The 12334-nt window shown below is 37.3% G+C and overlaps 1 protein-coding gene across 12 annotated transcripts in view; it reads left to right on the top strand.

The window, feature by feature from the left end:
• The first annotated feature begins 712 nt into the window (after nt 1–712).
• The window catches only part of LOC127803862 (putative pentatricopeptide repeat-containing protein At4g17915), a 30847-nt gene continuing 19225 nt past the window's right edge, over nt 713–12334 (top strand). The window contains exons 1-4 of one of the 12 annotated variants that reach the window (XR_008023588.1): nt 713–1271; nt 9026–9129; nt 9222–9272; nt 9364–9459. Coding sequence is in view for 3 of the 12 variants with exons in the window: in XM_052340441.1 (XP_052196401.1) it covers nt 3172–4542 (1371 nt within the window). In the remaining 9 variants the exon portion in view is untranslated. Of the gene's footprint in view, nt 1272–3115; nt 4853–5197; nt 5916–7801; nt 9273–9363; nt 9460–9576; nt 9854–12334 lie in introns of those variants that run through there. The other 11 variants (XR_008023590.1, XM_052340443.1, XR_008023587.1 and 8 more) reach the window with 11 other exon arrangements.

Here is a 12334-nt window from a genome sequence, read left to right as displayed (position 1 = left end):
ACTTTCGAAGGGTTCATTTCAAAGGGTGACTCGCAATAGGCTTTTGAAGGGTGACTCGCAATATGCTTCTGAAAGATGGCTCGCGATAGGCTTCTGAAGGATGACTCGTAATAGGCTTTTGAATGGATCCTTAATGTTGCTTTCGAATGGATCCTTAATGTTACTTCTGAAGTTCCTTCCCCTATAGCTTCCAAAGGTCCTTCCTCAACAGCTTTCGAAGGGTTCCTTCCCCGCAATGCTTAGACTTCTCCCTCCCGATTATTAGAGCACAACATGTATGCTTCTAGTTTGAACCTATAGTAAAATGCATAACTTTCACTCAATCGAGATTTAGAATACAGAATTAGAACGAGGTTAATTTGCATACTTATTACGTAGTCATTAAAAAAATCGTATCAAAGAGGATAAAACATTCTGAAATTACCTGTAATGACTTTGAAGGCAAAGATCGACGAAGAAACAACAATCGACGAGCGAAAGAGATAACGAAGAGGACGAGCGAGAGGGATGTTCTGGTCGACGGACGATTGAGGATGTGCGTGCGAGAGAAAGAAGATGAAGGGATCATAGACTAATTTAAGTTGGGGGTATTTTAGTCCATTTAATTTTCAAAAATTCTAATTTTGCAAAAAAAAAATTAAAAGTACTATTTTTGCAAAGTTATTTTCCAACATTCCTATTTTTGCAAATTTCCTGAACCCGCCCTCCGCCGTCTGCTTCTCCCTTTTTGGCATCCTCCGCCAGGGCTGAAGCCGGCGACCTCCAAGCGCCATCATCATCTCCGACAACCACCATCCCCGTCACCTCCTTGTAGCTCTGGCCGACCCCCTGCTCACCGCCGTCGCCAACAGCCCTTAGATTTGCCACCATCTCGGTCCCTCTCTTTGGTTTTCGAACGCTGTATATTTGGTCGATCTTCCATCATCTTCGACCTTCAATCTGGCTTCGGACCACCGTGAGGCTACCGAGATCTGCCCCCTCGTCATCACAGCCACCGGTGACCACCCTGTTACCTACTGCTCCTCCTCCATCACTGTCTCCCTTAATCTCTCTCTCGTTCATTCTCTCCGTCTTGGCCCTGCCGGCGCATGAAGCCGTTGGCCTCCATCGCAGGAAACCGGCTTCTGCTAGCACCACCTCGCCACTGCTCACCGCCTTGACCACAATGACATTGGCCATCGCCGACACGGTTCCTCTGTTGCTGGCGCCGCCACCACCTGTTGGCAAGAAACCGTATTGGGTTTAGGGTTTGCTTGGGCTTTGGGTAACAGGTATAGCCCTGTCCCAATCTCGGTTAATTTTAGGGGGAAAAAAAGAGAATTGTTAGAACATTAGCTATTTTATTAATATGATTGTATACTGATTAGAAAAATCAATTGCATAACCCTAAATTTTTGGTGGGCTTCTTTTGTAATAAATATTTTTGAGCCTATCATTCCTATCCTGTTCTCTCTTTTTAGTGGTCATAATTTTTCAAGAAATAATAATATATATAGGAATACAAACCATCAGTGATGAGACCCAAATGTTTTAAATGAATTGGAGTCTTATTTACCTTTAAGTGGTCATCCATAAACTGTAATTTATTCGTAAACTTGTTGGATTTGTTTATTTATAACATACTAGAGATAATGTTGTATTGTAACTAAATAATCTAAGTAATTGCGCATATACTTTAATATAATTGTTTGCTGATATAATTGGCTATAACAGATGCCACGAATATTTTCTCTATTTTGAGCAAACTAATCACAATTCACAACCTCTTAGTTGAACATCTGTTTCCTCTGCTCACTGGTTCTATTCTGAAAGTTCCTTTTCATCAAAGAGAACCGGAATGGAGCTAGTGAGGTAGATTATGTTCTTTCTCTTTCACTCCATGTTCTATTTTCCTCTTCAAATCTTAATTCATGAAAATTAAGTAGATTCCCAATCAACATGGCTATGCAGCGTGTATTGTCATTGAACAATGCAAATCTCCTAGTATTTGTGGTAGACTTCTGTTGACTTATTAGAATATGGGACAATGCTGTAAAAGCCTACCTATATTGTCTCAACTAGAAGGCAGGCCCCCTTTCTCGTGCCTTCTTTCATTCACCGATTTAGGCATTGATTGCTGATGATCCTACTTCATAAACTTGTATTAATAGATAATGCTTTTTATGCTATGGTATTTCTTAATCAATTCTCTGAATTAATTTGAGCATTTTATATGTTTCTTAAAAATCAGAGTTGTGGGGAAGGGAATGCTTACCATCTCAACTGTAATAATAGACATTTAATTATTTGAAGTTTTGTGGTCATTTTTCTTACTATGCACTTTAGTATCAAGTGAAAATGTTGCCTTGGGCTTACTTCATTCAACAAGACAGTGGTTTTGTTTTTTAGCTTCCTAGCAGACACCAAATGGGTTTTCCTCAAAGACCGTGAACTTTGTGTGTGGTAGGTGATAAAATTATAAAACTGCTATTTTCGGAGTATTTCCTCATTTTGACCAGGCTTTAGTACTTAATACTAAGGATAATGATAAATGTGATGATGAAACAGTCCGGTCAAATTTGCCCACCTTGCAAAATGACCTTTTTAATGCTTTTCTCTTTAGTTCTTTCTTTTTTAACAAAGCAAGGAAGGTTAACAAGGTCATTTCGCTTGGTGGGAAAATTTGGCTGGACTGGTTCATTGTCACATTTATCATGATCCTAAATTCCTAATACTAATCAATGTGTATGGTTTGTGGATTTGGATGGTGTTTTCTATGGTGGATTCTGATGGGGAAATGGTGAAGTTATCTGCATGTCATTCTTGCATTTTGCAGGTTTGGGTTCTTAGAATTCATGATATCCACTTTATACTTTGCACTTAGCATAAGAAGTATAGAAATTGCTTTGGGTTTACTTCATTCAACAAGATGTGGTCTTGTGGTTTCCTATGCCTATGAATTTTGCTTATGATTTTACAATATTGTTTTGTAATCTTATATTTGATGTGTTTTACTTTTTAATGTCTAATACCTTTCAATTGTGCTGGCTGTGGATTTTAACAGCATTTTCTGCTATTGATTGTGACTGAGACAGTGTGCAAAGTTATCTGACATGATATTTACCCCTTTTTTCAGGTTGGAATTTTAGTTGGGATGTTGCTGGGAATTTAAAAAATGGTTTAATTTAAAGAATGATTTACAGATTTTCCACCAAGTTACTGAATATATGCATAGCTTCTCTATGTAGAGTGGAACAACTAGAGAAAGCAGAAGCAGTTGTTATTGATGGTATAAGATTAGGGGTCCTTCCGGATGTGGTAACATACAATACACTGATTGCTGCCTATTGTCGTTTTGTTGGCTTTGATGCAGCTTATTCAGTTCTTCATAGAATGAGAGAAGCAAGCATAGACCCAAATGTAGTTACATATAATTCTTTGATCGCTGGCGCCACTAAGCGTAACTTACTATCAAGATCCCTGGATCTGTTTGAAGAAATGCTTCAGATAGGTATCCCTCCTGATGTATGGAGCTACAATAATTTAATGCATTGCTTATTTAAATCAGGAAAGCCTATTGAGGCAAACCAGGTTTTTATGGACCTTTTGAACAATACTTCTCCTACTCCAACCACAGTTAATATCATTATCAGCGGTCTTTGTGGAAGTGGATATACTGATAATGCTCTCATGTTATTCAGGAACTTTCAACGTCATGGGTTTACTCCCCAGCTAATAACATATAACATTCTAATTAATGGACTTTATAAATCAGGTAGGTTAAGGGCAGCCAGAAAAATCTTTCAGGAGCTTGGAGAATCTGGTCATACGCCAAATTCTATAACTTACACTACTGTGATGAAATGCTGCTTTAGATCTGGGCAGTTTGAACAAGGGCTTCATATCTTCTCAGAAATGAAGGAGAAAGGGTTTGCCATTGATGCCTTTGCATACTGCACAGTGGTTGGTGCTTTAGTCAAGATGCGTCGGATAAAAGAGGCAAATGAATGCATGGAAGAGATGGTTAAGAATGGCCTTGAACTTGATATAGTGTTTTACAACACCTTAATTAATTTATACTGTAAGGAGGGTAACTTCGAAGCTGTATATGACTTGTTGGCCGAGATTGAGAAGGGAGAGATAGGATGTGACAAGTATACACATGCAATTTTGATTGATGGATTATGCAAGGCAGGTAATATGGAAAGGGCTGAGCGACATTTGAATTATATAAATATGGTGGGCTTTGATTCAAACTTGGTTGCTTTCAACTCCTTCCTTGATGGTTTGTGTAAAGCTGGTGGAGTTGATAATGCAATGAAGATGTTTGAGTCTATGGAGTTAAAGGATTCCTTTACCTACACTTGCTTGATTCACAACCTTTGTAAAGCTGGTAAAATCCGTAGTGCAGCTAAGCTCTTGTTGTCTTGTTTTAGAGGTGGTACGAAAGTACTTCGGTCTGCCCAAAGAGCTGTTTTTGATGGTTTTCGTTCTTCAGGATTGAAACAAGAGGCAAGAAAACTCAAGGCAAAAATCCAGTTGGCTAAGATTTTGAATGGTTGATGTGTTTTTGTTGTTATATTTATTTTGCTAGAAGTTGGAATACCTTTGTTGAGCAATCAGTTTTGTTCTGTGGGTCATTCTTTATTGTGGAGATCAACAAGTCTAATTTACCTTGATCTTGTGAACTTCGGTTCATTGGTAGTTACAAAGCCTTGAGTCAAGCAGGAGGCTTAAAATTTTATGAAGCAGAGTGAAGGACTTCCATTTTCTCTTTGTGCAAGAGATTCCACTCCATATTTGGGGGAACTTGCCTCATTATGCCCAGATTATTTGACATGATTAGACTCATCTTTGAGAACGTGCTAGAACTGTGAGTTTTCCCTCTTTGGTTGATGTATTTGTTTGAAATATCAATCTAGTTCATGCATGTTGTGCTAAATTTTGGAGAAACTGATACCGGAATAGTTGAATTCACCATTTAAAATACTGAATCTGGGGTAGCACTTCACTCGATAGGAATATGATGGAATCCCTTTTCAATTTTTAAGATACTGAAGTAGTTGACATTGTTCAGCATGGACTGTATGTCAGGCCATTTTATTTATTAGCAGGTTGAAACCATTACAGTAGTTAATGTTATCATTATTATTTTTATTTTTTTAGATACCTTGACAAAGCCATCTTGTTGAGATTCTTCAACAATAGTTTGTGATAGACAAAACATTTGTCTCACATGATATGCTTTGACATCATTCATGGACAAGAAGATGGTTGATTGACTCATTGCTCAACTTGCACGTGAAACACTGTTCACAATTGTTTGTCTCCTCCTCCTCAGGTTATCAGCTGCAAGAATGGACCCAAGTGTTGCAGTCCAAGCAAAGAAGATTGTTTTGAAAGTTAGTTGTCCATATAGTTTTTCAGTGGAAACAAGTATTTCCTTGCTCATACAAGTTTGATAGAATCACTCAAAAAAAAAAAAGTTTGATAGAATGAATGAACAGAGAACATCCCTTCTCTCAATGAGCAACAAAACTGATTGTCCTGTGCATGTCTGGGTGGGTTGGGGTGTCTTGGAGCAAACTGGTGCTAACTTTTTGCTTCAAATGAGAGGAGCAGATAATCTATTGTGTTGGAATATGGTTTGTCAGAGATGTATGTACATTGCTAGTGTCCTCTTTGTAGTACTCATGACAACAACTTTGTTATGTTCTTCCATCTTTTCCATTACATTCGTCCCATAGAGAAAATGATCGCATGTGTAACTATCTCAGATAAGACCAAACAAGCGATAAGTTTGCATACAAATTTGCTTTCTTAGAATGATTTGACTAGTGTTGCATGTTTTTGTTTTCTCTGCTCGTAAAACAATTAGATTAATGATAGAACTTTATCCTTATGGAATATATATGAAGTCTCTCTCTCTCTCTCTCTCTCAAGAAACACAGTCTTGGAAACCCTTATGCTGCTTTCTTAAAGTTTAACTACTTCTGGAGCGTTTCCATAGCAGACAGCAATTGGGAGATTTTTCTGTGGGTGGGAGACATCATTTTTTATGTTAGCGGTTTAGGAATGCAGGACAAACTGCTGGGAAATGTCTAGAGCAACCTCTAGAAACCTTACACAAACATCTTTGCTTGAAGGAGCTTTCCTAATGCCCTTGGAAACTTTATGAAGGTCATGAGATATGTATTCCTTGCACAACTTTCTTTCTTTTTTATGCCTTAAACCTTTCTTCAATTTTAATATGCACTCCCTTTGTAACTTCCCAAAACCTAAAGCTTACATAATGATGTATCATTCAATTTTTTGGGAAGTCAATTGGTTAGTTCACCTTGAATTCTTGCTTACTTTTAAATCACTTAATTATTCATGTTGTCTAGTAATTTTGAAGAGCATTCTTCACTTCCATTTGGATTTTGATTTCCTACCTTGCATTTTTTATATAAATTAGCATATCACAACTGAGTGCACTTATTCATGAAACAGTATGTTGTGTACCAATTTCCTACAATACCTTCAATATGCTTCCCCTCATGTTAATCATTGTAACGCCCCGTTTTTCAAATATACAGCGATGCTAAATACAATCTAATATCACACACGGGTGTTATGGAAATCCTTACCAACGGAAGCGAATGATTGAACTTGAAAGCTAACTAAAAGCTAAATAACAAGGATTTCCACTCTATATAGTCTTGGTACAAGTACAATTGTAATATACATCCCCAAGAATTTAACAAATAAACTCCTATCATGGCAGTTTTCTTATACAACGTCCATAGTGCATCATTTGAGATATATACATAGTAATTACAACACACAACCCTCACTAGAATAAAGATGAACCCCAGCCTTACCGTAACCCTTGTTTATACAATTGTGATACACAAGTCCCAAAAGAAACCCATAGTAGTAGCCTCTTTATATTGTGTCTAATTTAGAAATAGACAGAAAAACCCAAAGCTTTACTATAGTTCTTTCCATACAAAATTTGTAAAACATGTTTAACAGAAAATTAAACTAAACTTCAGCCACCTCTTTGCCTTTTCTTTTACTTAGTCTTCGGGGTACTTGGCACGTTTGAATATGCTGATATGAGATATAAAACATCTCAGTGAGTGGTTTAGAAAAAGGATTTCGTGCGTGCAAATGCAATATGCAAGTATGTCATGAGATTCCCCTCTCTGTGGCAGTGAGGCAGGATGTTGCAATTATCCCTACTGATCATCATGTCCAAACTCCTTAGCGCCACCGCATGGGCATGTGATCCTTCTCAATCACACATGATGACCCTGAAGTCACTAGCCACAACCACAAATGTCGCGATGTATGACGAACGAAAATAATATGCTTTACCAAGGAAACACATGATATGCAAGCCACAAACCACACAAATGAACCAACAAATGTATGAGATGTTACAAATAGTATACAAGAATCACTCACCTTGCTGTTTTACCTTGAGAAGCACTGTTCATAGTTGTCGGGTTTGGGTTTCTTGTAGAAAACACGAGTTTTCATAAACCAAACACCAAATATTTTTACATAAACATATTTTATTTATTTTAATTTATTTTTCTAAAAAATTACAGGGGAAAATGAGCAGCCACGCGCACGCATGCGCCCTGGGAAGACGAGCCATGCGCCTGCACGTGCAGGTAGAACCGGCGCGTGTAGTGAAAAGGAGTAGCCATGCGCCCGCACGCGCCTTGGGAATACAAGCCACGCGCCTGCACGTGAAGGCACACGCGCCGATCGTGTTCTCCAACGACGATGCAGCAGTCTCTCGATTTTTTGTTGTTTTCTCCCTCGTTTTAGCTCTGATTCGACTTTCGTTTGTTCCTATGGCTTCCTCTCTCTCCCTTCTACCCAATTATAAACTTAGATCGGACTTACCTTGTTGTTTTTTGGCAGCTTCGGACCAGATTTGAACGAAGCTTTAAATTTTCCGGCAAGGCCTATTCCTCCCTCGTTTTTTCACCGATTTCACTCTTTCTTCTTCTAGAATTTCTCCCTCACTCTCAAGAACATATCCCTCACCTCTAACCCTTTCAATATGGCCTAGTTTTGGCTCAAATTCCAATGGTATGCTTTGGGTTAAACTTGAGACCTATTTATAGAGTTTTCTGGCCAATCTCGTGTCGCCACCTCGGGGTCATTAATGAGGCTTCATCATGACTTCAATTTGCCAATAGTTTTCTGCCACACGCCTCGCCACCTATGCGCCTTGATTTGTGAACCTCATTATGACTTCCAATGGTTCGTTTCTCTAGCAACCCAATTACGGGTTTACAAAAATTATACCTCGGCCCAAAACTTTATACTATTACACTTTGGCTTGAGCCTTTGTGCTATCGCACTTTGACCCGATTCTTTCAAATGTTGCACTCTTGCCCCAGACTGTTTAGAAGTTGCACTTTTTCCCTAGTTCAAAAACTGCACTTTTACTTTAAGACTTTCATAATCCTTTGGAAAATATCCTATTTCCTCAAATATATGATTTTATAAAATTCTCACGTATTCTAATCAGGTTTAGAAATCATAATTGAATTGAATTTAATGTTGAGTCACTGAAAATTTTCCTCTAAATGCAGCCACTTTTGACACATAACATACAAACAAAAAGAAAAAGATGAATACAAAAGCCAATTAGGTTAACAGAGATTAATGTAATGGATTAAGATTCATGAAGAGAGTTGAAAATTGACTGTCCAAGTGCTCGTCATGACAATTTATCCTTTGCATTAACCACATATATATTTAATAACCATAGGAGAGGATTGGAATGTGGAAATGCTTTTCTATTTTATTTCATCAGGAGCCTCCTACGCTGAAACTACTGGTCTGGTCACTTGCATTGAAGCTACTATCATTGTTGATAACACTAAAGTCTATTTACTTACTGTTTCTGCTTATATGTCTGCATTTTAATGCACAATTATTTCTAGAAGTTATTTTCTACAATTTGTTTCTTCTTATTTATTTGTCTTTTGGGTGAAGAGGCTTTCATATATATGCTCTTGTTGCTATTGTGCTCCAGAACTCATACTTGGTGCATATATGATGTCAATTGATACCTGGTCAACTGGCTGCGCCCTTGCCAAGCTTTTCTTGAGACTAGTTCGTGATTTTCATAGCATCTAGGTAGTTTCAACTATTAGCGGTTCCCTGGAAAGTATGCCACATTTATTTGATCCACTTTATTCTGCTTACTTCATGTTCTTCCATTTTTATAGCCCTTGTTTATCATGGAAAATGCAGTGGACCAACTTGTAGATATTATCAAGGTGTTTTTTTTGTCCTTTGTACTCAATATTTTGTGTGAATCAAAACTTTGTTAATCATTTACTGTTTAATTGATTCCATACTGTCTTACAGGTACTTGGTACTCCAACTCGCAAAGAAATTCAATGCATGAATCCAAATTACACAGGTTTTAAGTTTCCACAGGTTAAAGCTCATCCTTGGCACAAGGTATGCAAGTTTCCTTTTCCTTATATGTGGTTTCTTATTGGTTATTTTCACTTTTTTGATATGCGTCTTTTTTTATCATCTTTTGTTGAAATCTTGAAAATAACTATGTTTTTGTAGATATACGGGAACTAGGAATTTTGCATTTGACTTTTGGTTGCTTCACATGGAGGCTTAAGTTGAAATTGGTCATGTGGTTCTTCCTTGGGGTCTTCCAGAAATGGATGCCCTTGAATACATCTTTTTTTTAAACATTTATATCTTAGACACTGGTGTGATAGGCTTATTTTATTAAATCTTGTATAATATTTATCAAATATCCTAAACTTATATATCTGGTTGGAATTGTATTAAACTGACAGCCTTTTCAAACTTAAAATAATTAATTTTAGCCCAATTTTGATAGAAATCTGTATAGATTAATACCTCACAAACAGCCACTAGATCCAAACATTACGGTGAAGAAAACAGCAAAAACAATAAGTAAAAAACTCAACGAACAGTAAACTGAAAACCAAGAACAGTAAAACTCCCTATTGATGCTCGACAATGGAGAAGAAGAAGGTGAATTTGCAAGGCTTAGCGTTGATTGGTCCGACACCCACAAAAGGTACCCTAGAATCGGTTCCTAGCACAACCCAAGAACCTCACTCAATCGACACCCACAATAGCCTCAATAGCAAAACCCACAATCGAGAATAATACACCCACACAAGGACGAAGAAACCCCACCAAGGAGAACACTCTTCTCACTCTCGGCTCTCTCTCTCTGTTCTCGTATTTTTTGCCTATTTGGCGCCCCTTATTTTCCCCCAATCTATGGATCAAAATAATGTCCCAAGAACCAAATAGATATGTCCAAGGATGAGGATAACCATCAAGTTATCTGAAATATTGAGATAAAGAAAGAATGAAAAACAAACCTTCGTTGGAATTGGCTGGGAGAACAAACCTGTGTAGGAATCGGCCAAAGAACAGAAATGAAGGAGACTAGGTCAAACTCAAGAATATATATGTGGGCTTTTAGATAAGGCATTGTGGGCCTAGACTAATGGGCTTGGTCCTTGGTTTGAGCAGCTGGGCCAAGCCTAGTTTTCATCAAACACAAGGCAAATGTGCTTTGGCCATCTTCTTATTAGACCACCTCTTTGTGGGATTGGACATCTCAAAAAACACTATCAATCCTGGGTCGAATCCTATGATAGATAACTTACCCAACCAAACACATCATCGCCTTGGACTTGTTGGGTATCACACCTCAACAGATCTCCACCTTGATACCTAATAAGACCTACACACAAGCAAATAAATTTCTTAGTTGACACAAGTACCAAAGCAAATTGAAAGTTCACTTACCTTTACCAACGTTTAGAAGTGTAAGACAGATTCTAAACTTGGCCAACGTGAGAACCTTAGTTCCCATATCCGAAGGATTATACTCGGACAATATTTTCTCAAGTTTAATAATATCTTGAGACACAATGTCACGTATAAAATGGAGTCTGACATTTATGTGTTTAGTGCGTTTGTGAAACACAGGATTTTTGCACAAATGAATAGCAGATTGACTATCTGAATATACAATCACGTCATTACTTAAAACACTTAATTCTTTAAGTAAACTCTTAAACCACAATGCTTCTTTAATTGCTTCAGTGGCAGCTATATATTCAGATTCGGTAGTAGAAAGTGTAACTATGTGTTGAAGTTATGACTTCCAACTAATGCAAGTATCACATAAAGTAAACACATAGGATGACATGGACTTTCTATTATCTCTATCACTAGCATAGTCAAAATCTGTAAATCCTTTTAGTTTCACTCCTTCTGTTTTATGTTTATACACTAAGCCAATGTCACAAGAACCTTTCAGATATCTTAACAACCATTTCAGAGCTTTCCAGTGTTTAGGACCAGGATTAGACATAAACCTGCTAAGTGTACTAATTGAGTGAGCTAAATCAAGTCTAGTACACACCATTAGATACATTATGGATCCAATGACATTAGAGTACGGTATTCTACTCATGTATTCTTTTTCTTCTTCATTAGTAGGTGACTGTTCTTTAGACAATATGAAATGGCTAACCAAAGGTAAGGAAACAGGTTTACAATCATGCATACCAAATTTTTTCAATATTTTCAAAACATAAGATGATTGGTGTAGAAATAAACATGAATTTGACCTATTCCTCTCAATTTCCATTCCTAAGATTTTTCTAGCATTTTCTAGGTCTTTCATGTCAAATTCTTTATCTAGAGTTATTTTTGTTTCATTTATCACCTTCAAGTTTAAGCCAATTAAAAGCATGTCATCAACACATAACAATAAGAACACAGTTATTATCATGTTGTTGAAAGTATAGGCAGTGATCAAATTCACTCCTCTTAAACCCAATGGAATGCACAAAAGAGTCAAAGCGCTTGTACCATTGCCTAGGGGACTGTTTCAAGCCATATAAAGATTTCTTAAGGTAACACACATGATTAGGTTTATCTTTATCTTCAAAACCCCTAGGTTGAGACATATAAATCTTTTCTTCAAGGTCCCTATGCAAGAATGTAGTTTTTACGTCTAGTTGTTCAAGTTCCCAATTAAAATGTGCAACTAAGGCAAGCATTACTCTTATTGGTATACTTGACAACGAGAGAAAAGATTTCATTATAGTCTACCCCCTTCTTTTGTGTGAACTCCTTAGCTACCAACCTAGCTTTAAATCTTATTGGTTCATTCCCACTAGTACCCTCTTTCACTTTATAAATCAATTTGCAACCCACTAAGGATTTGTCTTTAGGCTTGGGCACTAATTCTCACGTTTGATTTTTATAAAGTGAATTTATTTCTTCTTTCATTGTTTTGACCCATTCCTTAGAGTTT

Source organism: Diospyros lotus, chromosome 6 (assembly GCF_014633365.1).
Source record: "Diospyros lotus cultivar Yz01 chromosome 6, ASM1463336v1, whole genome shotgun sequence".
Lineage (NCBI taxonomy): Eukaryota > Viridiplantae > Streptophyta > Magnoliopsida > Ericales > Ebenaceae > Diospyros > Diospyros lotus.
This window is presented reverse-complemented; position numbering and strand designations above follow the sequence as displayed.